This window comes from Artemia franciscana, chromosome 4 (assembly GCF_032884065.1).
Source record: "Artemia franciscana chromosome 4, ASM3288406v1, whole genome shotgun sequence".
NCBI classification, from domain to species: Eukaryota; Metazoa; Arthropoda; class Branchiopoda; order Anostraca; family Artemiidae; genus Artemia; species Artemia franciscana.
This window is the reverse complement of record NC_088866.1, coordinates 43,229,092-43,254,012: the sequence shown is the minus strand read 5'-3', so window position 1 is coordinate 43,254,012 and position 24,921 is coordinate 43,229,092. Positions and strand designations below refer to the sequence as shown.

At 34.0% G+C, this 24,921-nt stretch overlaps 1 protein-coding gene and 1 long non-coding RNA gene across 2 annotated transcripts in view; one reads left to right on the top strand and one right to left on the bottom strand.

Annotated features, from left to right (window-relative positions):
• Nucleotides 1-24,921, top strand: part of LOC136026463 (uncharacterized) — a 100,064-nt gene that overhangs the window by 47,898 nt on the left and 27,245 nt on the right. The window contains exon 5 of the long non-coding RNA XR_010617292.1: nt 17,766-17,934. This is a non-coding gene — a long non-coding RNA (uncharacterized LOC136026463). The remainder of the gene's footprint in view (nt 1-17,765; nt 17,935-24,921) is intronic.
• LOC136026462 (SHC-transforming protein 3-like) overlaps nt 1-24,921 on the bottom strand; it is a 149,291-nt gene that overhangs the window by 103,209 nt on the left and 21,161 nt on the right. The window contains exon 4 of the mRNA XM_065703060.1: nt 22,768-22,857. Coding sequence (XP_065559132.1) covers nt 22,768-22,857 — 90 coding nt within the window. The remainder of the gene's footprint in view (nt 1-22,767; nt 22,858-24,921) is intronic.

Sequence of the window (24,921 nt, the reverse complement as noted above, 5' to 3'; positions counted from 1 at the left end):
AAAATATAATACTATAGGGGGAGGAGACAAGGAGAAACGACATTTGTCGTCTCGGAACCATCTGAAAGTTTTTGCACCGTAAGCACCTCTAGGATTCGGTTTGATATAATGAGCTAAATCAGAAGACACTATGCAAATCCACGATATTAAGCTACGATAATGACAGTGGTCAAGCACGGTCCTGTAGTATGGGTACTTCAAAAAGATGATGAGGATTGGCTAAATATGTTCCAGAGGAATTGCCTACGGCTAGTCTTGAGTGTATGTTTGGCTGTAGAATCAAAAACATAAAATGATTCTACTATTAAATTCGGATTGAGATGTATTTATATTCAAGGGTGTCTACAGGATGGGATCAGGATTGCTTTATCCCTACAGAAAACAAAAATAATGCAGATCTTTAATCCATATCATTAAAAACTCTTCCCGATCTGCATACTAAAAATATTGTTTAAAAATCATTATGCGGGACTGTGGCTGATAGAATATTTTAACCGAACCTTTAAATTTTGCCTAACACCTAAATTATATTCGACATTAAAAATAGTTTTTAAGCAGGAAGACTGATGATAAATTACAAATATTCCTACACTCCATAATAAAACTATGTCAATTATAAACGAACAGAAATTAGTTTGAAAACAAAAGTTCCTAGATTTTTTTTTTTTCTTTTTTTTTTTTTTTTTTTTTTTTTAGGCCAAAAGTATATACTAAAGCCTGAGATGATCAGAAATTAAAATTAGCAATAAAGTTAATTTTAGAAACAGAAATTACCCCAAGTAATATTGGAGCTACTAACTCAGATAACTTTGAAGACCATACTGCCTTATCATGACGAAAGTATAACAGTTCAAAATAGGGATTTTGTGCAGAAATTCAGGTTAAAAGTCCTTTATTAGCAAATTGTTTTGTAGAAAATATTGAAACAATAGCGTTAAATTCATATTTTAAAAACACAAATTTTGGGGGAAATATATGGATGACATAATTTCAGTATGGAATTATGGGGAGGAGGAATTAAAAGGTTTTTTAGAACATCTTAATTTTGGGGAGGTGATCTAAAATTTTCAATAGAATTAGAAGAAGATAAGAAACTTCTATTTATGGAGGTTCTTCTTTTAAAAAATGAAAAAAGTCTGGATTTTAAAATTTACAGAAAACCTACTAACAATAATAAATTGTCCTGTGGTGGCGCAGTGGGTTTGACCTTAGCTTGGTAATACGGGACCCAGAGATCGAATCATGCTGCAGGAATGCACTGCAGGGCCGATGCAGGGACTTTAGTAGTGAAGAAGTGTCGTTAATCCGATACAATACAATAATAGATTTTTGTGTTTCTTATCCTTATCCTTAAGTAACCGCATTTTTAGAATTTGTTCTCTAGAATTCGTTGAGGAGGAATTATTGTTGTTAAAAGAAATTTAACAACAAGAAACTTGGACTTTAACAACAAGAATTCAACAACAAGAATCTTTTAATTGGTTAAAAGAAACCAATATCCAGGATGGTTAATTGACCAGACTTTTTTAAAAAGAAGGAAAAAAATTCTAGAATTTTCTAACGATATTCTGGAAACAACAGAAAAGAAAGATGATTTTTGTTCTTTACCATATGTTCCAGGGCTGAGTGAAAAACTTAAAAGAATTTTACAAAATAATGGTTTAAAGGTAGCTTTAAGAGGTAGTAATACTTTGGCTAGTTTTTTAAATTCTAGAAAGGATCGAACTTCCGTAGAGCAACAAAGTGGGGCTTATAAAATTCCATGTACTTGTGGAAACTCTTATGTGGGACGTACTAACCAGAATTTAAAAATGAGATTACTACAACATCATGATTCTATTTTATCGTTCTTAAAGCAAAATTTCAAACTTGAAGATTTCATGTCGGCTCTATTGGAAAATATTTATAATTATCAAAATCATTTTATTTTGTTTGAAAATGTTTCTTTGATTTCTAAGGACCAAGTTTTAAAGCAAATTTTCAGGGAAAAATTGAAATAAAAAAAAAATTATTCAAGAATAATTCCATGAACAGAGATACAGGTAAATTTGGATTGAATACAATTTATGATAATTTACTGAGGTCAAATAAAGTAAATCTCATTTCACCTAAGAGCCATGACCTCTGTCCACCTGATATGTCCGACAAATCTAATGAACCAGAACCGAAAAGGTCAAGAAAATTTGCTTCCGATGTTGCATTGAAAAAAATAAGAGCAGTAAACTATATGTAATTAGTTTATTGGGTATAAATTTTGTTTGTTTTTATTGAGGTCTTTTAGTTTTACTGCTGATGATGAACACTGTATGTGTGTTCGAAAAATCTAGTTAAAAATTTCATATCTATTCACTGTCGATTAAAAGGTTTTATCCGTATTTCATTTATCCATTCATTCCTAGTGACGGACGCAAAATGTTAGCAAAATAAATGGGTTTTTGGAGGTTTGAAGAGTTCAGGATGCAAACCTAGGTTTGAAAATTAATATTATGAAGACAATGTTGCTTAGACTAGGAATATATGAAAAAATTACTCATGTGGTATGGGAAAAATCACTCAAGTGGATAGCTTCACTAACTTGGGCAACTTTTTTATTAAAGATGAGGTAGTTTGGATGCTAATAGTAAAAAAGACCAGGCTTTTTTTAACACTTGAAAAAAGTTTGGATGAATAGGAGCATAGGTCTACGAACCAAAACTAGAACATTAGAAGCTACGGTAAGGATATTGGCTAAGCAAGGTTCCCAAACGTTGACGCTTTGGAAGGTAGATGAAGATTTGTAAAAACAATTTCCAGAGTAATTCTCTATGGACAGTTTTAGGTACCCACTGGACTGACCGTGTGTCAAATAATAAGCAATACAAAACTTCTAACTTCTAACTCACTTTCTAGGGCTATATTGAAAGAAAGGTTGTGATGGCTAAGACACGTTTTACTGATGCATGATGTCAGATTGCCAGAGATCGTTGTTTTTGGCCACCCACCTAGGGCCAAACGAAAAAAAAAAGGTATCGGAACGTGGTGGGTAGACGTCCTAAGGAATAATTTAAAGGATATGGGAACTTTCTGGGATGGATAAAGAGTTGAATGTTTGAATAGCTTGGAATGGAAGAGAAGCATATGCAATGCATTGGCCTTAGGTGACTTGGTGCTGCGGTGAGTTGTTAGCAGTAGCAGTATTCACAGTAGTTTATGTTGCTTTTAAGGTTTGTATTATATGACTTGATTTCTGATTGTTTTGGGTTTTAAAATTAATCTTTACTTTTCTTCGGAAATACTTTTTGGAAAGTGTTTTCTAAATTGTTTAGACAAAATGCTACAACATAAATTTAGGAACAGTTTAATGCTTCAGCACTTTTCAGGATGTTCAAGCAATTAGACATTATTTTTGTGGATGAAAATAAGGTTCCTCATAAACTTGTAATCCATATCATAAAGGTGTTTTTGAATCTTTAAACTTCATGATTAATTGTGATTTAAAGCCAAAAGATTGTATTTGGTTTACATAACTTCAACGTAACCATTTCTGTTTACACCTTTTTTTCTGAGGCAGTTTCTTCTCGTAAAGAATGTCAATTTCACTCTTTTTCGTCAAAACACCCTTTTATCTAAATTTTTGTGACAAGGGAATATCAGGGTATTTTCTTCTTTCTCTATCCCTCTCTCAATAATATTCTATTCTTCAATAAGACTAATGTTTAAAAGATGGAGAAGAGTTCAATTAATCCTAGGGCGAGCAGAAATAGCTTTATTTAGGAGATAAATTTGACCCTATCAGTCCTCTGTGTAAGTTACGCCATAAAATTCATCCCTTACCTAACATACTTAGGACTTGAAACAAAAAATGGCAAACGATGTCTTTGACAGTTTCATTTATTCAAAGAAAATGACGAAGAAAATAACATTATAACATTAATAACAGTAAGACATAATTAAGACACCAATTAATAATATTACAGTAATAACATTAACATTATAACATAGTAACATTAGAATATTAAAATAAACAATGCATGATCAATATTAGCCCTCCTACATTAGAATCAAAGAAGTAATGATCGACCCATCAAATACAGAGAAAGAGCCCTAATATTTATCAGCGAAATGAGTTCTTAATGTAAAACGAGTCTCAGAGAAGTCAACAACTAGTATTTTATTGCTTAACCGATGATCCATAAGAGTTTAAATAAGAGGGGAACGTGGAACATAGGACGATTTATTCCTTCCTGTAGAAAATGGCAAGATACTATGGCACCCATTTTCTTTTCACATAGAGATCCATCGGTGTATATGATACCGTGAAAGACCGAAATCATGTGAATGTCGACATTCACCGATGAAAGTCCAAATTAAGGATATTTAACAATTATTTCGGACATACACCAAGCGGCTATGTGTTTGTTGACCAGCCAGCTTTGTCAGTCTTACACAAGGTTTGATCGTGACGGGCTAGGATATAAATCTCAGAAATGGGTTAGAAATTAGATGAGAATTTCAAAAATATAAATCTTGGAAATGCTCAATATTCACCATTAGTGTATGGTGAATGTCAGCAAATACACAGTCGCTCGATACATGTCCAAAATATTTATTAAGTACTTATTTCGGACTTTCACCGGTGAATGTCGACATTCATCAGACATTCGGTCTTTCACCGTAACATATACATAAATAATGAATATAGGTCACATCGAACAATGAGTACATTCTGTTCTATCTGATTCGTAGATCCTCCTCCACAGGTTGACCCAAAAGTCAGTGTGGATTTTTGTGGCTTTGGACGCTTTAAATAATCCTCTGGAACAAATTTGCCTTTGAGAAACCCAACTAAAACATTTTTAGTTACCTCATAAGCAGCTGTAACACTTTTGGCAAAAATGTCTTTAATTTAACTTTTCCAGTAAAATCAAAATATGCGCAAATATAACACATCGGATATTTGCATTTCTGGTTTAACGGATGTCTCTTACCTCGCATGTACCGACGACTTGGTTTTAAAAGCCGTTCAGAGGTCGTCTTTAGCAAATGCTGCTGCTTTTTCCATCATTGGCTTTTTGCTAAATATAGATAAATGTGAGTTACTCCCTTCTATTACAATATTTTCACCATCCCTTTCGTAGATTTCATCCAATGGCTTCGTATTCCGGTTACTATCACTTTTCTGAATTTGGGTTAGTGCACTGTTGCCAATATTGGAAAAAAAGATCCAGTTTGGCAATGTAAATATTGTTGCAAAAAGAGGTAGGCTTAATAGACGGTCTCTGTCCCAACCATACTTCACCGATTGTTACCATTTTATCCTTTATGTTTCAAATTTTCCTCGAGTTCTTAAGACTGATGATTTGAGTAAAATTTGGAATTTTTCTTTTAATTTATTGATTTTATGGTGAATAATTTTGGTGTTTCAGATTTTGTTTCATGGTCGGACATACGACTTGGGATATATATATATATATATATATATATATATATATATATATATATATATATATATATATATATATATATATGGATATATATATGGCTATATATATATATATATATATATATATATATATATATATATATATATATATATATATATATATATATATATATATATATATATGGATATATATATATATATATATATATATATATATATATATATATATATATATATATATATATATATATATATATATATATATATATATATATATATATATATATATATATATATATATATGGATAATGAATCTGAGGCTAAAACAGGAATATAAAGTCCCAAAGGAAAGTACAGTAAGTGAATATGCCACGAAATAGTGACTGACCTCCATCGAAATAGGCATTCAACGGCATTCAAAGAGCGTATGCAGACCACAGATTTCACAGAGAACTTAACAATACCCCAAGGTTAGCTTGCGAAAAACCCAAGGGTTGAAAAAAATTCCTAGGAGTGGGAGCCGCGGTGTAGACAACGTCAAGAGTGATTTGTCTCCCATATTTTTTCTTGGCCCCATCATATGGGATGCTAGTGACTTGTGACAGTTGTGAGGCTGCTCATTCAATTGTGAATCCTGAAATCTAGTGCCCCCTATAAGTAAACTAATAGATCAGAGGGGACTCAGTCACCATTTGCGTCCCCATATCCCCTGTTAAAACACATGGAGTACTTGAATGATATACCCCCTGCAGCTCAAGATGGGAAGTCAGGTTAATCTTAGTTAAATATACCTAAGTACAATACGTTGGAAACAAGCTATATATTTGTAAATTAGGGGGTGGAAGGTAAAGTGCAGCGGTTCTCATACAAAATGTGTTAGCAAGAATTATTCAGATATTATGAAGTGAGAATTGTTTTCTAACTTCACAGCGTCCAAATACTTTACCCCGCCCCTCCCAATGTAAAAATATATGGCCCAAGTTATATATTTCTTATCTATTCTGTACCTTCTCTTTGTCTTTTCTCACGCTAAGTTGAAAGAATCTAGCGAAGGAAACAGGTTTACAGTGCTTCAATGTATGAACAACTTGAACTGCAGGTGGTATATCATGCAGGTACCAAACATAGCAGCAAATCAGAATTCAGAGATAACAATTAAAATATTTTGTCGAAAACCTCAAGAATATGATTCGCTGGTTGACACGATGTGCGTATCTATAGCTTCAAGGACGCTAAGCTGTGCAAACAGCTTATTTGAAGACAGAGACTTCATAGATACATTTTAGTGCACAGGGATTTGCAATGTGTATAGTTGGAGGGTCCAAGTGGTGTCAAGGGGTCTAAGCCTTTCTTTCGTTCCTATACATGGAAATATTCCACCTGTGCTACCCCTTGATCCTTCAGTGATTATTTAAGGGATGTCACTAAACTGTTAGTTTTAATTTTAAAATGAGTATAATTTTTTTCAACGAAGAAGCGAAATCTTAAACCAACAAAAATCACTATGTACAATTAAGTCCACCTGGGGGAACAAAAATTAATATAAATAAGATTGGCGTTGGCACCCTCGAAGAACTCCGTCAGTTGAACTTTACTGGAAATATATTTTGAGCCTTTTTTCGTTTTTTATTGTAACAAGGGAAAAAAGTCATAACATTTCTGGAACTTTAAGAATCTTGGTTTTTGGCTGTAATATAGGTATGCTGCAAAATTTCACCAATATTTTCTTCTTCTTAAATAGGTTCTTTGAAATTTACTGAAAATCAATTGGCTAAACAAAAATTTTAATAAAAACAATCTTGAGTTTTCAGTCAACAACAAATGACTCAAATCTTTTGGAGATTAAATAAAAAACAAGCTTTTTTTTTAACTGAAAGTAAGGAGTGAGTTTATAACTTAAAAGGAACGGAAATTAATCCGTATATGAAAGGGATTTTCCCCTCTGCAACGTCTCGCTCTTTACGCTAAATTTTGACTCTGTCACAACTCTGTTTTTTAAAACAATAAAAGAACTTTAGCATGAAGAATGAGGCGTTGCAGAGTGGACAACCCCTTTCAAATACGGAGTAATTTCTGTTCGTTCTAAGTTTTATGTCGCTCCTTACTTGCAGTTAAAAAAACATGTTTTTTATTTAATTTTTGAGTGTTTTTGAATTAATACATTTTTTGATTTTGGCACATGAATAATTAAAATGAAATTTGCATATTATTTTTTTTTGCTAAATGGCTTTCTCATAGTTTTAATCGGATGATTTTGATAAGAAAGGAATGGGGGAGGAGGCCTCGCTGCCCTCCAATTTTTGGGTACTTAAAAATGCAACTAGATTTTTTATTTTTTTGTATGAACGTTTTTGTTAGTAATTAAATAAAAAAAACAGTAGTTTTTTTTAACTGAAAGTAAGGAGCGACATTAAAACTTAAAACGAACAGAAATTACTTCGTATACGAAAGAGGCTGCTTCCTCATCAACGCCCCGCTCTTTACGCTAAAGTTTGACTCTGTCTCTCAATTCTTTTTTTTAAAACAGTAAAAAACTTTAGCGTAAAGAGCGGGGCGTTGATGAGGAAGCAGCCTCTTTCATATACGAAATAATTTCTGTTCGTTTTAAGTTTTAATGTCGCTCCTTACTTTCAGTTAAAAAAACTTGTTTTTTTTATTTAATTTCTGAACGTTTTTGAATCAATGCATGTTTTGATTTTGGCTCTCCACAGAGGAATAATTAAAGCGAAATTTGCATTTTTCTTTTTGGCTAAATGGTTTTCTCATAATTTTGATCGAATGATTTTGAGAAAAAAAGAGCGGGGGAGGAAGCCTAGTTGCCCTCCGATTTTTTGGTTAATTAAAAAGGCAACTAGAGCTTTTAATTTTTTACGAACATTTTTATTAGTAAAAGATTTACGTAACTTATAAATTAGCTTACGTAAAGAACTTTTGTATTCTCATATTTTTATTACATATATGAGGGGGTTTGTCCCCTTGTCAGATCTTCGCTCTTTGCACTAAAGCTTAAATTTTGTCCCAATTCATTAAGAATGACCCCAGAATCACAAAAGCCGTAGAATAAATAGTTGAAATTACTAAAAATACTTTAACGTAAAGAGCGAGGTATTAGGAGGAGGAGGTGAACCCCTCAAATGGGTAATAATTTCTGTTTGTTTTAAGTTTTAATGCTGTTCCTTACTTCCAGCTGAAAGATTTTTTCATATTTATTTTTTCATTGTGTTTTTAAATGATGCTAGTAGATCCTGCGCTCCCTTCATGGAGATTTTCTTCCCCCATGACAAATTATCGATGGAAAGTTCCCCCAGCATATCCCCCTCTTCTCAACTCCTCCCCCAACCAAAAAAATCCTCCTGAAAACGCCTGTATACTTCCCAATAACCATTACTATAGGTAAGCATTGATCAAAGTTTGTAACTTGTTGCCCCTCCCATGGGGACTGTGGGGGAGTAAGTCGTCCCCAAAGACATCGTTATAAGGTTTTCCGACTACGCTTTATAAAATGGGTATCTCAGAATTTTGATTCGTTGACTTTGGTAAAATACTTAGCGTGGGAGGGGGCCTAGGTGCCCTCCAATTTTTTTGGTCACTTAAAAAGGGCACTAGAACTTTTCATTTCCGTTAGAATGAGCCCTCTTGCAACATTCTAGGACAACTGGGTCGATACGATCACCCCTGGAAAAAAAACAACAAAAAAAAAACAACAAATAAACACGCATCCGTGATCTGCCTTCTGGCAAAAAATACAAAATTCCACATTTTTGTAGATAGGAGCTTGAAACTTCTACAGTAGGGTTCTCTGATACGCTGAATCTGATGGTGTGATTTTTGTTAAGATTCTATGACTTCTAGGGGGCATTTCCCCCTATTTTCTAAAATAACGCAAATTTTCTCAGGCTCGTAACTTTTGATGAGTAAGACTAAACTTGATGAAACTTATATATTTAAAATCAGCATTAAAATGCGATTCTTTTGATGTAGGTATTGGTATCAAAATTCCATTTTTTAGAGTTTTGTTTACTATTGAGCCGGGTCGCTCCTTACTACAGTTCGTTACCACGAACTGTTTGATGTAATAAACATATGAACCTTACCAATTAATTTGCGTAACGAACTTCTATATTTGTGTATTTTTATTACGTATATGAGGGGGTTTTCCCCCAAGTCAATACCTCGCTCTTTACACTAAAGCTTGAATTTTATTCCAAATCTTTAAGAATAACCCCTGAATCACAAAGGCCATAGAGAAATAGTTGAAATTCCCAAAAATGCTTGAGCGTAAAGAGCAAGGTATTGTGGAAGAGACGAACACCCTTATATACGTAAGATTTTACGTTCGTCTTAAGTTTTAATGCTACTTATTAGTTCCAGGGGAAAAAATTTATATCAATTTTCTCTTTTTTTTCTTTTAAATAATGCTAGAAAATTCTGTGCCCCCTTCATGGAAGTTTTCTTCCCTGATGATAAATTCCTCATGGAAAGATCCTCCCACATAACCCCCTCCCCCGACCCACTCCCACCTCAACGCAAAAAGTTCCCCTGAAAACGTCTGTACACTCCACAATAACCATTATGATATGTAAACAATGGTCAAAGTTTGTAGCTTGCAGCCCCTCCTCCAGGGGCTATTGGGGATTAAGTCGTCCCCAAAGACAGTGCTATTATGTTTTCGACTAAGTTGAACAGAATGTCTATCTCAAAATTTTGATCCGGTGACTTTGGGGAAAAATGTGCCTTAAAATTTTCTTGTCACTTAAAAAGGACACTAGAAATTAAATTTTCCGCTAGAGTTCTCTTGCAAAATTCTAGGACAACTGGGTCGATACGATCACCTCTGGAAAAAAAACGGATCCGTTATCTGTCTTCTGGCCAAAAATATAAAATTCCACATTTTTGTAGATAGGAGCTTAAAACTTTTTACAGTAGGATTCTCTGATACACAATCTGATGGTGTGATTTTTGTTAAGATTCGATGACTGTTAGGGGGTGTTTCCCTATTTTCTAAAATAAGGCAAATTTTCTCAGGCTCGTAACTTTTTATGGGTAAGACTAAACTTGATGAAACTTATATTTAAACCATATTTAAAACCAGCATTAAAATGTGGTTCTTTTGATGTAACTATTGGTATCAAAACTCCGTTTTTTAGAGTTTCGGTTACTGTTGAGCCGGGTCACTCCTTACTACAGTTCGTTACCACGAACTGTTTGATAATGAAGGGAGTGGCGAAATAGCACTTGGTTGTGCTAATTTCTGTTTATTTGACTGGATTATCCATTGAATTTTCTATTTATTTCAGGTTTCATTACTTCAATGATAGTAGTTTAAGTTTGTTTTAAATCTGAAAGTATATATAAGTAATTTTATGCTCATTCTAAGCTTGAGCATGTGTTTCACAAAAAAAATTGTGTTTTTTATTTATTTACTTAATATATATAAAATCGGGAAGAGATTTGCTTAGAGTACTAAATAACTAAACTGAGAATAGGATCGAATATAATAATAGCGTCAAGCAAATGATGAGGCACTTAATCCCGAGGGGTTGTCGCTTTCAGTTACTTGGGACAGATCTTGGAAGATCACTTGTTCCATTTCAGATGCACGTGGGCGCACACTATGTGGTGTACACAATTTTTCAAAGTGTGTATCTTCTACTCAAATCAATAGAAAGACCCTTAATATTTATTTACGAAATGACTTCCTAATTCAAAGCAACTTTCAGACATGTGAACAACAACCATCTTATAGCTTAACTGATGACCCAGAAGAGTTTACATAACAGGGGAGCTTGGAAAGTAGCTCTATTTATTCTTTCCTGCAGGAAATGGTAGGATAACAAAGCGCCTTTCCTTTCACATGGAGATCCAGTGAGGTACATTTAGTTTTCAAAATGGCTTATGACGGAGATACTAGCATTGGGAATGAGGGTTATTATTCATTCACACTTCTGTGGAACAAGCAGCTAATCTGTAAAATAATGCAGAAGACTTGTCAGAATCAACGAAACGTGGACATGAGACTATGGTATGAATGATGTTGAAATATAATACAGCAATGCATCATAAATTCCCTCGACAAAGCTTATGACAAATCATTGCATAAGTTGTTTTATTGCACAACTGAAAGAGTTGATAACAAATATTTATGTTTGCTTAGAAAAATTTAATTTACTTCGATTCATACCAAAAATTTCATGCCGAAATTCTCAAATTAAATTAAATTTATCAGAATACAATAATTTAAAAGAAAATTTAATCACAAAATAGTGTTTCTTTACCGAATAGTTATAGCAGTAGATCAATGCTTGAAAATTTAAGCTCATACTGAAAAAAGAGGTTAAAGTTAAAAAGAGGGAATTACTGAAGTTACAATTGAGACTGTTGAATTTTTTTTTTTTTAGCTTCTACTATCCATGAAAACTTGGCTTTATTTAGTTCTTTGCTCTTTATTTTCTCACAAGGAATTTAGAAAAAGTGATTACGCAGGGATTCATAATTTAGAGGAAAATTAGTAAACAGTGAGGCTAAGATAATATTGTCACACCTCAAAGGTAGCATCTGAAATTTTTTGATTTATTAGAAAATTACCAGAAATCCTCCCTAATAGCTGATGTGCAAGTATACATCATTTTTCATAACTTTATTCGACAGTTCGTGGTAAGGAACGGAGAGTTAGAAAATTTAGACAGAACAAAGCAGTTCCTGAGCCTTCAAGTACACTCCCTCCTCCCTAACTACAGAAAGATCCACCGACCCTCCTTCCTAATATCTGATGTGGAAGCATACATCACTGTGCATAATTTTATTAACACGTTCATCGTAAGGAAATCAAACAGTTCGTGGTAACGAACTGTAAATAAGGAGCGACCCGACTCAATAATAACCGAAAATCTAAAATACGGAATTTCAATACCAATAGATACATCAAAAGAATTGAATTTGTATGCTGACTTCAAATATATCAAGTTTATAAAGTTCAAAAATTAAGTTTTATCAAGTTTAGTCCAACCTATCGAAAGTTATGAGCCTGAGAAAATTTGCCTTATCTATGAAAAAAGGGAGAAACATCCTCTAAGACACAGAATCCTGATAAGAATCACACCATCAGATTCAGCGTATCAGAGAACCCTGCAGTACAGGTTTCAAGCTCCTGTTTGCACAAATGTTGAATTTTGTACTTCTTGCCAGACTTGGCAAAAAGTACGTGGGAGGAACTATCCAAGGGGGAATTTTTCATGGGGGAAGATGATTTCCATGGAGTGAGCACAGGATTTCCCAGTAATATTTAGAAAACAATAAGAAATCAAATAAAAACACAAGTTTCTTCAACTGAAAGTAAGGAGTAACATTAAAACTTAAAACGGACAGAAACTATTACGTATATGAAGAAGTTCGTTCCCTCTTCAATGCCTCGCTCCTGACGCTAAGGTATTTCTAGTAATTTCAAAAGAGCTATTTATTCTAATTAAATGGCCCTTGTGATTCAGGGGTCATTCTCAAAGAAATGCAACACAATTCGAAGTTTAGCGTATAGAGCGAGGTATTGACGAGCAAGGGGGTGACCCCCTCATATCACGTATATGAGGAAGCTCTCCCCCTTCTCAATACCTTGCTCTTCATGCTAAATTTTGAATTTTGTTAAATAATGGCCGATATAAGGAATAATTTGTTTGTGTTATTTTCCAGCCAATCTTAGCATTTGATTTTACCTCAAGCAGCATCATAACTATGATTTTTATGTGATAATAATCAAAGATATTATATGTCTTCGATCTGTGATTCTTATTAAATTAAAAAAAAACAACAAGTTTTTCCAACTCAAAGTAAGGAATAACATTAAAACTTAAACGAACATAAATTATTATGTATATCTTTTAAAAATCTTTTCTATCACTCATTTCAGTCATTTGAAAATTGCTCAACTTGTGATTTCCATTTTCATAAAAATAGTGTCGACCTCTTTGGGCGTTTTGTTAGTTTATAAATTAGTTTAACTTACATGGGAGAATCTTTCACGGAGAAATTTCTCTTGGAGGAAGGGAATTTTCCATGGAGAGGGAGCTGGATTTCCCGACATTTAAAAAAAAAAACGACCAGCAATTAAATAAAAACAAGTTTTTCAACTGAAAGTAAGAAGCAACATTAAAACTTAAAACGAACAGAAAATGTTACGCATATGAGATATGTTGCCTCTCATCAATAGATCGCTCTTACGCTAAAGCTTCTTTTTTGACTTTTAAAAGAGGTTGGGTCTTCTAATTAAACAGCCTTTGTGATTCTGGAGTGATTCTTAAACAACTGGAACAAAAATCAAACTTAGGTTATTTAGGTTATAATATGCAAATTTCGTTTTAATGATTCATATATGGTGAGCCAAATTCGAAACTTACATTGATTCAAAAACGTTCAGAAATTAAATACAAAAAGACAGTTTATTAACTGAAAGTAAGGAGCGACACTAAAACTTAAAACGAACAGAAATTATTCCGTATATGAAAGGGGCTGTCCCCTTCTCAACGCCCCGCTCTTTACGCTAAAGTTTTTTATTATTTTATAAATTAGAGTTTTGAGAAATAATCAAACTTTAGCGTAAAGAGCAGGGCATTGAGGAGGGGACAGCCCTTTTCATATACAGAATAATTTCTGTTCGTTTTAAGTTTTAATGTCGCGCCTGAATTTCAGCTACAAAAACACTTGTTTTTCTTATTTATCTAATGAAAGTAAGGAGCGATGAAGCTTAATAGTAACTGAAACTCTAAGAAACAGAGTCTTGATAACAATGGATATATAATAAGAATCAAATTTTGATGCTTATTCAAAATATTTAAAATTCATCAAGTTTAATGTTACTTGTTAAAATTTACGACCCTGAGAGAAATTGGATTCGTGTTTTTTTTTCTGATTTTTAACACCATTTTCTAGTGTATGTTTTCTTGTTAAATCTTGTCTTTTTACCTCTATCTTCTTCCCGTTGATAAACGCTTTAAACAGTTTTTTTCAACATTCAATCTCTTTGTTAAACTTTTTAACCGTTGATACATTTTCATGTCTTTTTAATGGTTACTAGGAGAAGAAAACACCAAGGGGCTGCGCACTTTCCAAAATATTGCACACCATGTGACGCTTGCCGCTTTCGGAGTGAATCCCTCTTCTATGCATAGAACAAAGCGCGCCAGGCCGACAGAACAAGTTTAGTAAAATAAGCACTGTATGTTCAGTAAAATCCTGTCCCAGTTGCTGCGAAGAAAAAAAAACCCACAAGCATTTAGTGTCTACTGGAAAAAGGCTTTTCCAACTTTAACAAACTTTTTTATGTAACCCTACTCAGTCTATTTTTTTTACATATACAAGCTTTTATGCTTAGTAGCCCTTTTTCTTTTTTCCTTTCTTGGAAAACAATTTTGAACAGTTGCTTTCTTTTCATAGCCTATGGATGCCTTCTAACAAAATAGAAATGCTAATCTGGTCTCTTCACTGACATCTTAACACAGAGAAGCTTTTAGCTACTATCTGTAACGTACGGGATAGAAACGGAGCAAAATGGAACTTCGCATTAAAAGTTTTGTTCTAGTAGATTGTAAATCGCCACTAGGCTTGACATATGAAGTCCCACTTTAAGTGTATTTTATTATTCTTTGTTGAAGTTAAGGACAAAAGCATATCCATCACCAAAGTGAATAAGGAAACAAAGAATAGAAAACATGGCTCCGGAGCCAAGAATGTAAATAATAATTTTGGAAGGTTGCTATTTTACCCATAGAAGAATTGAATCTTTGAAAAGATTCAAAGTCCAGAATTACCCCAAAATTCTACACTTGGGGCTTAGCCAGGTACTTATACAGGGGTAGAGGCATCTGCCTTGCACCAGACCCTCCCAAAATACAGATTTGTTCCCACTAAAAAGATTACCCACATAATTTCATAAGAGGTTCGTAAGATCACATATTTTTTGTTTGGTGGTTTGGACTTCTTCCCCAACCTTCTCTCCCCATCAAAAAAGCAGACTCCACCTATGTGCCTGGGCTTTATTCCCACATAGAGTCTGAAAAAAGAGCAACAGAAACGAGAGTTACGTGGTCAATGAGAGAGGCCCACTTACTTTTGGTGTATCGTATATTGTTTACAGAAAATATGTAACCCCTGGAAAAAAGTGAACAGAAATACAAGTCTCTTTAACTGAAAGTAAGGAGCAACATTGAAGCTTAAAACAAACAGAAATTTTTCCATATATGAAGGGGCTGCCCCTTTCTGAATACCTCGCTCTTCAAGATAAAGTATTTCAGAAATTTTTAAAAGGCTTCTTATTCTAACTAGACGGTTCTTGTGTTTCATGAGGCGTTCTTAACGAATTGGGACAAAAAGTCAAACTTAGAGTAAAGAGCATGGTATTGAGGAGGGGGTAGCCACTTCTCATCTACGGAATAATTTCTGTTCGTTTCAAGTTTCAATGTTGCTCTATACCTTCAGTTGAAAAAACTTTTCTTTTTTATTATTTAATTGCTGATCGTTTTTCAAATAATGCCGAAAAATCCAGCTTGCCTTATTGAAAAATTCCCCCCTCCCACAGAAAATCTTACAAAGTAAGATTCCTACCATGTAAAATACCCCCATGCCTGGAAAATTACCGCCGGGAAATGCCATCCTTACAGGAAACCCCCCTGGGGAAATTTCTTGTGGATCATTCCGCTTGAGAAATTTTCTTTAGCATACTTTCATATGAAAAACACTTTAATTTCTGATCATTTTCAAATCATATCAGATATCCCCCTCCTTCGAGTTTGTTCACGAAAATCCCCCCACTCCCAGTGGAAATTTTCTCTCGCAGAAAATAACCCTCATGGAAAACCCTTCCAGATAATCCTAACCCGCTGAAAATTTTCCCACTGATCACCCCTAAAACTTTCCTCTCGATTTTTTTTTACCGTAGTAAATCTCCTCAAGCAGGTCCCTCCCCCCAAAAAAGGAGACATCTGTATACTTTCCAATAACAAATACTATGCGTAAACCACCGTTTCCCCAGGAGGGTTTTGTTATCCCCAAAGGCATAATTATTGGGCATTTCACCTATACTGAACAAAATGGCTATATACAAGTTTTGATGGGACGGCATTTGGGGGAAAAGTAGCGTGGGAGGGATCTAGGTGCCCTCCAATCATTTTGATTGCTCAAAAAGTGGACTAGAACTTTTGATTTCCGATCAAGTAAGCCTTCTACTGATTTTCTAGAATCACTGGTTGGATGAGATCACCCCTGAAGAAAAAAAGAAGAAAAGAAACACGATTCCGTGGATCTGTCTTCTGGCAAAAAAAAGGCAAAATTCCAGGTTTTTGAACATAGGAGCTTCAAACTTCTACAGTACGGTTCTTACCTGATATGCTGAATTTGAGGGTGTAATTTGCCGTTTTGGGCGTGCTTCCCTCCTCTTTCAAAAATTGGGCAAATCTTCTCAGGCTCGTACATTTTGATGGGTAGCATTAAACTTAATGAACTTTATATATTTTGAATCATCATACAAATTTGATTCTTTTGATGTATATATTTTAATCGAAACCCTGTTTCTTAGATTTTTGTTTACTATTGAGCCGCGCCGCTCCTTACTTACAGTTCGCTACAACAAACTGTTTGATCGGAAACTTAGCATCCATGGGAAAGTGAGCTTTGTAAGTATTAAGAATAAACATTTCAGGCCCCAAAACTTAAAAATTGCAGTCTTTTTTTAGAAGGAGGCTTTTGGGAATTTAAATTTTGCACATCTTTATTTTTCTATATTGAGAATGTTTATTGAAAATCACACAAAAAGCGAATCTTTGAATTCCAATAGTACCTTGACAGTAATGGTCAATGGTCTAGGATTTCTTAGACAAAGTTTGTTTCGGTATAAAAACGAACAACGAAACCAAAGCGTTGCTCCTACAACATCATAAAGTAACAAAATCTTGGATACGGCATCCAAGCTGCGAAAAACGGAGGGCATTAATAAGCGTTCTTTAAAGACCATTGAAGTCTTTTACGCTCTCATTCATGCTTTATGATCCGTTTCTTTTCTGCAAATTTATGCCTTTCTATCCAGCGGCTTGGAAAAGAATTGCCATGGATACTCGAACTTTTCTATTAAAAATGGAGAATCTATCTGTCATTGTATATGATTTTTAAAATTAACTCTCAGCGTTTTTTAAAACTCGTCTCGTGCCTGGAACCATGCCCAAAAAACATTTCGGTGCTTGGATGTATTTATTTTAATACAACTCTCAAAATAAATAAAAATAAATCTTGATCTTATACGACTCTCCCCTCTCCACCATAGGATAACCTGGTTATGTTTATCTTGACAGAAATCATTTTCTAGGAAGTACGACAACGTAGTCGTCGGAGAACAAGAGGTTCGACAGTCTACATCAGTTCCTATGCAAGGCAGGAATAAGACCTGAAGACGCACCGACGACTGCTCAGGACCAAGTGTCCTGGAGGAAGATGAAGTCTGCTCTTCCAACGCTGGCGACAAGTCGACAGGAGAGGTGAGTGAAGAGGAAATGATAATATTAGAAAACACTCAAGGCTAGAAAATACAAGATTTGAGTCGTGCTGTTATATATCCATGTAGAACCGACTGACAGAGGTTGTAGTCACTTGAATGAATGTTACATAAGGTTGCAGGAAAGAATTGATAAGATCTCACGTAGAAGTAGGGGGTTTCTATTAGGGGACTTAAATGTTCAGCTTATTACTGGTAGGGATAGATAATTAGATTTGTTTATTTTACACATACATACAAAATACTATACAGCACCCTCTTAGAGTAGGTCATTTTGGTGTGAGGATGGGATATTGGAATGGTGATTGACTGCAACAATTATTTTAGGTAAAACAATTTACTTACAGCCAACATGGCATTTTGGTAATACAATGAACCACGGTGATGATACTCGAATGCTGATACGGTTAGCCTTATTGATTATGCAACTGTAAATCAATGAGTGACGGACAGATATAGGACATAGAGGCATATAGAGGTAACTTTAAGAACAGCTAAATGCAGGTAGATAAGATGCTAATATGTTATAGGACAAAACTTTGCAGGACTATTCCGAGGAGAAAGGAAATTTTAGAATTAGTGAAAAAGTAAAAGATGGGATGGAACGATTCTAGGAAAATAGTTTGCTAGGAAACAGATCCTGGTTTTTTAGTAGAAAGAAGAATCTTGTATAAATATCTCAACGTTTCTAAGCCATTAAGGTACTGTACTGTTATCCAAAAAAAAAATTGAGGGAAAGCTCTTAGTCTAAACTAGCTCTTGTTAAAAGATTAGAAGTGAAATGGGACCTTAAAAACAGAGTACTAATGGGAAGTGGACTGAAAAATTTTTAGATTGTGAATATGCTTAATGATTTTCGAAAACATTGAGGCTACAAAGTTAAAGAAAATATATTGAACACTATGAGTACAATTTCTTATAGAAGGGAAGTTCCAGATGCTCTTAAGGAAACTGTAACTATACCATTTTGTAAGAAAGGTAAATAGACTGAGTGCAACAGAATGTAGGGATATCAAGGCATTAGTTTGGTCTTGGTAGGACACAAATTGCTGAACATCTTGGCACTTTTTAAACGAGCTGTAGATAAAGCTTGAAGAAAAGAAGAATGTTGTTTAAGGAAAGGGAGAGGGTGTTTTGAACAAAATTTATGCTTGGGACAGTCACGTCAAAAAAAAGAAGGGGAGGATGTCAAATTTATTTTTCAAACTCTGGGGCAGGGGGAATTACTTCTGTCTTCAATATTTTCTATGAAAATATCAACCGAAGCGTTAATCAATAAAAATAAAAAGGAACCTCCCAAAAAGGTACTCTTCAAATTACATTTGGGGATGTAGTAAGAAATTTTGGGGTGAACACCCCCCCTCTCCAATTGACAAAACTGAGTTGGAATAACGATTTAGAAACCTCTAGATCACAAGATATATATATATATATATATATATATATATATATATATATATATATATATATATATATATACATATATATATATATATATATATATATATATATATATATATATATATATATATATATATATATATATATATATATATATATATATATATATATATATATATATATATATATATATATATAGCATGCCAAATGAGCACTTACCATGAGTAAAGCAAAGATAAATTTATTTCCTCTTACAGGGATTATTTTAGTACAGAGCAAAGACTATGAGAGAACTTAATATAAACTGGGAACATAAAATACTCCTAGACTTGAATTATACAGAGGAATTGACTTTACTGGGAAATAATTTTTGTGAAAACTAACTAGACCTTGGAAATTTGATAATTCAAGGTTATGAGTAGCCTATAAGCCAGGAAATCAATACTAAGAAAGCTGGATCACGTAATTTAAGAATAAATGAAGATGAAGAGGTCATGTTAGGTATAAAGAAGATTGATCGACATTAATGGTATTAGCAAGGAAAGTGGATACAATGAAGATGAAAAAGTAGATTAGCCAGGGCCAAGGGCATTTTTTGTCATTGAAAGACATTCGTAAGCACTGAGCAAGCCTTAGAACTAATATTATAATAATAGAAGCCGTAGTTCGGACTGTTGTCAAGTATGTATTATGGCGCCTTCCATTGTTTTGAGACTCGAGACTCTGAAACATAGGCACTTCAAAAAATGGAGGATTTTTTTTTAAATATTCTCCAGAGGAATTCATTAGAAATTCCTTAGAAATTGTCCTTATAAATTGTCTAAGGTTCCAAATATATAAATTTAGGCAATATTAGGTTCCAAATAATGTTATTAGGCAAGAGTATATCCAGAGCCTTTATTTTGGTTATTTTTTTAAGCGCATCAAAATATGCTTACATCTATTTTTGTCGCGTTTTTTCGAATCGGACAAAATTTCAGGGGTGTGAGTGTTCAAACCGGTATACCCCCCTCCCCCTGGGAAACGGCTCTTAAGTTTTTTATACAATAGACATCTCTTTTGAAGATTCGATGGTTACTGTTACACATCAAGTGCAACGAGCTTGAGAAAATCTGCCTGATTTTTTTTGAGAAATTCTGCCTGGCAAGTTGTCAAACAGTTCGTGGTAACGAACTGTACTAAGGAGCGACCCAGCTCGATAGTAAACGAAACTCTAAAAAACGGAGTTTTGATGCTAAAAGATACATCAAAAGAATCGGATTTTCAAGCTGATTTTAAATATATAAGTTTCATCAAATTTAGTCTTTGTCATCAAAAGTTAGGAGCCTGAGAAAATTTGCCTTATTTTGGAAAATAGGGGGAAACGCCCCCTAAAAGTCATAGAATATTAACGAAAATCACACCATCGCATTCAGCGTATCAGAGAACCCTACAGCAAAAATTTAAAGCTCCTATCTACAAAAATGTGGAATTTCGTATTTTTTGCCAGAAGACAGATCACGGGTGCGTGTTTATTTGTTGTTTTTTTTCCAGGGGGTCATCGTATCGACCAAGTGGTCCTAGAATGTCGCAAGAGGGCTCATTCTAACGGAATTGAAAAGTTCTAGTGCCCTTTTTAAGTGAACAAAAATATAGGAGGGCACCTAGGCCCCCTCCCACGCTCATTTTTTCCCAAAGTCAATGGATCAAAATTTTGAGATAGCCATTTTGTTCCGCATAGTCGAAAACTATAATAACTATGTCTTTGGGGATGAATTACTCCCCCACAGTCCCCAGGGGAGGGGCTGCAAGTTACAAACTTTGACCAATGTTTGCATACTGTAATGGTTATTGGGAAGTGTACAGACGTTTTCAGGGGGATTTTTTGGTTTAGGGGGTTGAGGGGAGGGTGCTATGTGGGAGGATCTCTCCTTGGAGGAATATGTCATGGGGGAAGAGAAATTCAGTGAATTTTTCTTAAGGAATTGGGACCAAATTTAAGCTTAGTGTAAAGAGCGAGGTATTAACAGGGGACAAACCTCCTCATATACATAATAAAAATATAAGAACACAGAAGTTCGTTACGTAAGTTAGTTTTTAAGTTACGTATATTTTTTACTAATAAATACGTTCGTTAAAAATTAAAAGTTCTAGTTGCCTTTTTAAGTAACCGAAAAATTGGTGGGCAACTAGGCTTCCTCCTCCACCCTTTTTTTTCTAAATCTTCTGGTCAAAACTAAGAGAAAGTTATTCAGCCAAAAAAAAAAACACAAATTTCATTTTAATAATTTATCTGCGGAGAGCCAAAATCAAACATGCATAAATTCAAAAACGTTCAGAAATTAAATAAAAAAACTAGTTTTTTTAACTGAAAGTAAGGAGCGACATTAAAACTTAAAACGAACAGAAATTACTACGTGTATGAAAGGGGCTGTTCCCTTCTCAACACCCCGCTCTTTACGCTAAAGTTTGTACTGTTTAATAAAGTAGAATCGAGAGAAAGATTCAATCGCAAACATTAATCGCAATGAAAGTCAATCCACTAGATTCGCTACATTAGAGTACCATACTGTGGAAGTTTCAAGTTCCTATCTACAAAAACATTGAATTTCACGTTCTTTCCTTGAAGAAAGATTACGGATGTGCGTTAATTCGTTTTCTTATGAAGTGATTATAATAGTAATATCCCCAAATTAGTTGGCAGAAGTAAACAGCCAGTCAATAAAATCCATTTCCCCTTCCAAACATTTTGGGTGGTAACGCCTCTGGTTTGCACAAGACAAAGTTCATGGGATGTAATTACTTGCACTTCTTAGTCTCAGCCAGTTATCCCAGTACACTCCCATCATATGCCACCTCTTTTAAAGCTGCCAATAATTTCATATCTACAAATTATTTTCTTTAGCCTTTATCTTATTCTGTTATGATAATTCAAACCTCCAAAAACACAAAAAATAGACGATAATATAAAAAAATAACTATAAGATATTCTGCACGTAACATTCTGCCGCTTTTTTGAATATACGGCAAAATGTTCTAAATTCTTTCTTTTCTTAATTTATTTTTATTTTTCATGTTTTTTTCCGCTGCTCAATTTTACATGTAGGGAGGGGGGGGGGATTTCGGGAGGAAATTTTCACAGAGGGAATTTACCGCTTGGTGGGTTTTCCAAAGGGGAATTCACCTAGCACCATATGGAGATATCATCACAGATATAGAGATACTATCACACATTCCATTTAATAAATTAGATTTACAAGGGTGGCAGAACTAGCAAGCTACTATTCTGACTTTAAATGCATCTCTTACCTGAATTAGCGACCTACTACTCCGACTTTAGAGCCGAACAGCACAAATTCAGATACACAACACTCAATTCTAGGTGACATTTGTTTTTTAACTTTTCGTTGCAAGGCATTAGTAAAAAAGTACTTACAGCGCCATCTTTTGTGCAGATCCGTATACCATATTGGGATACAACAAGAATTACAGTTTTATCTTCGTTTTTTATCTCCGTTTCAATAGCCTGAAATAAAAAAGTATGTGAAATTTCTGCTGAAGTTGCAACGTATAAAGTAAGTATATAGAAGCATATAAGTATATAGAAGTAAAATTAAAGTAAATCATGAATTTTGAGACATGTTCCCTTTGTAATGAGCAGTTCAAATTTTTAACCAGGAGAGCGTTGCCAATTTCTGTGAACACGGACAAGTCTTTATAAATTTCTGGAACATTTTCGCTTACAAATTCATATTTCCTCCTGTCATGGAATTTCTGAAACACTCAGATCATAAGTTAGAATCAGCTTAATCATTAGAGCTTTTTGAAGCCAAAAATATAGGGGAAGACTTAATGAAGAGTGGTCTTTTGTTTCTAGGGTCTTCAGAAGAAAAGATTAAAAGTAGAACAAAACACTCTTGTCTAACTGCCCTCTAGAGCCTTATAACTTTGAGTGTGAAACAATAGGGGAAAGCTCCCCTATGTTTTCCAGATTCAAAAATGAAAATGTAATCATGTGTTGCTTCACTAAAGGTTTCCTAGGACGTTATGAGCAAGGAACTTCCAGAAACAATAAGATATGAACCGGTTTTAAGTGTGTTTTTTCTTTATTTTCTCCACAAATCAGTAGTAGAAAATATTTAATTTCATACGTTTAACAATTTGCATAGGACATTTACACATTTAAATAACCATTAATAAAAACGATTATTTTATTTCTGTATGTTTTTAAACTACCAAAAATTTAAGTTACATTTTCTATTATGATCAAGTTTTTGGAATTCATTTAAAAATAGATTGAGCTTCAGGAGGGAAGGTAAATTTAATTTACCTCTCCTCATATATATATATATATATATATATATATATATATATATATATATATATATATATATATATATATATATATATGTATATATATATATATATATATATGTATATATATATATATATATATATATATATATATATATATATATATATATATATATATATATATATATATATATATATATATATATATATATATACGTTTATTTTAAAACTAGTGGCCATATGCACAAAACAAGAAGAAGAAAAAAAAACAAAAAAGGATAAAATATATACATAAGCATGAATTGAACAAACCAGACAGTAGCATTCGCCACTTTTGTATTATAACTTCCGTACCTCTAAAAAAATGTTTATAAATCCTCCAGCCGCAATAATCAGTTCCCTAGAAGAGGTCTCCAGGATACCTAGGAGTCTTGGTGCATCGCCCCCAACAAAACTTTTCTTTAGATCCTCCAACCTTGGGTAGTTACTCATAAAATGTTCCAGGTTATCTCCATACTACCCACAAAAGGAACAGGCACACTTACCTCCCAGGCAATCATCAGAAAAAAGCCAGTATCGTCTACGCAATGTCACACAATTTGCTCATTTTAGCAGCCAATATTTCAACGCTCTCTACGGTAGGTTCAGTCTCAAGAAAAACTTCTCTTCATACACTACTTTCTCTGCTTACAAGACCTTAAAGCAACTGACTTCTGAACATCAGTAAGCCAAACCTGGATTACCTGGTCACCAAGCCTCTAATCCAGCAATTTAAGGAAATCATCAGGTTTGCAATCGGGACCCTGGCCTTCATTTTATGTGCATGAGAAAAAAGCTTTATCCAGCAGGGCGCTAACCTGTTTTGGCCATGTTACCTTTCTAGGAGATTTCAACCAGGGCTTCCACTTTTCGCTTACAATTTTCCCTATTTTTATATTAATTTTCCCTAAAATTCCTTGTCTTTAGATCTGATTTCTCCCTATTTTTCTCCCTAGAAAAAAGAGATATTTTGCCTTAGATTTCTATATAATCTACACGAAAAACGTAACGCAGAATCAAAGTTTTATTTTTTACTTCAGATAGTGATATACATAAAATATTTTACACCATCGAGAACGCATAAAAAAGTTCAAGTAAGTGTCACCTCCAGCACTTCATCGCACTTAGTGTTTGCTTTCGTCTTGAAGCCAGCAACAGCTTTCGGCATGCTGACAGTTGATAAAGTTTTATCTTCGTTTTTCAACCAGTAACTAACTTGAATAAGCGAGACTAGTGT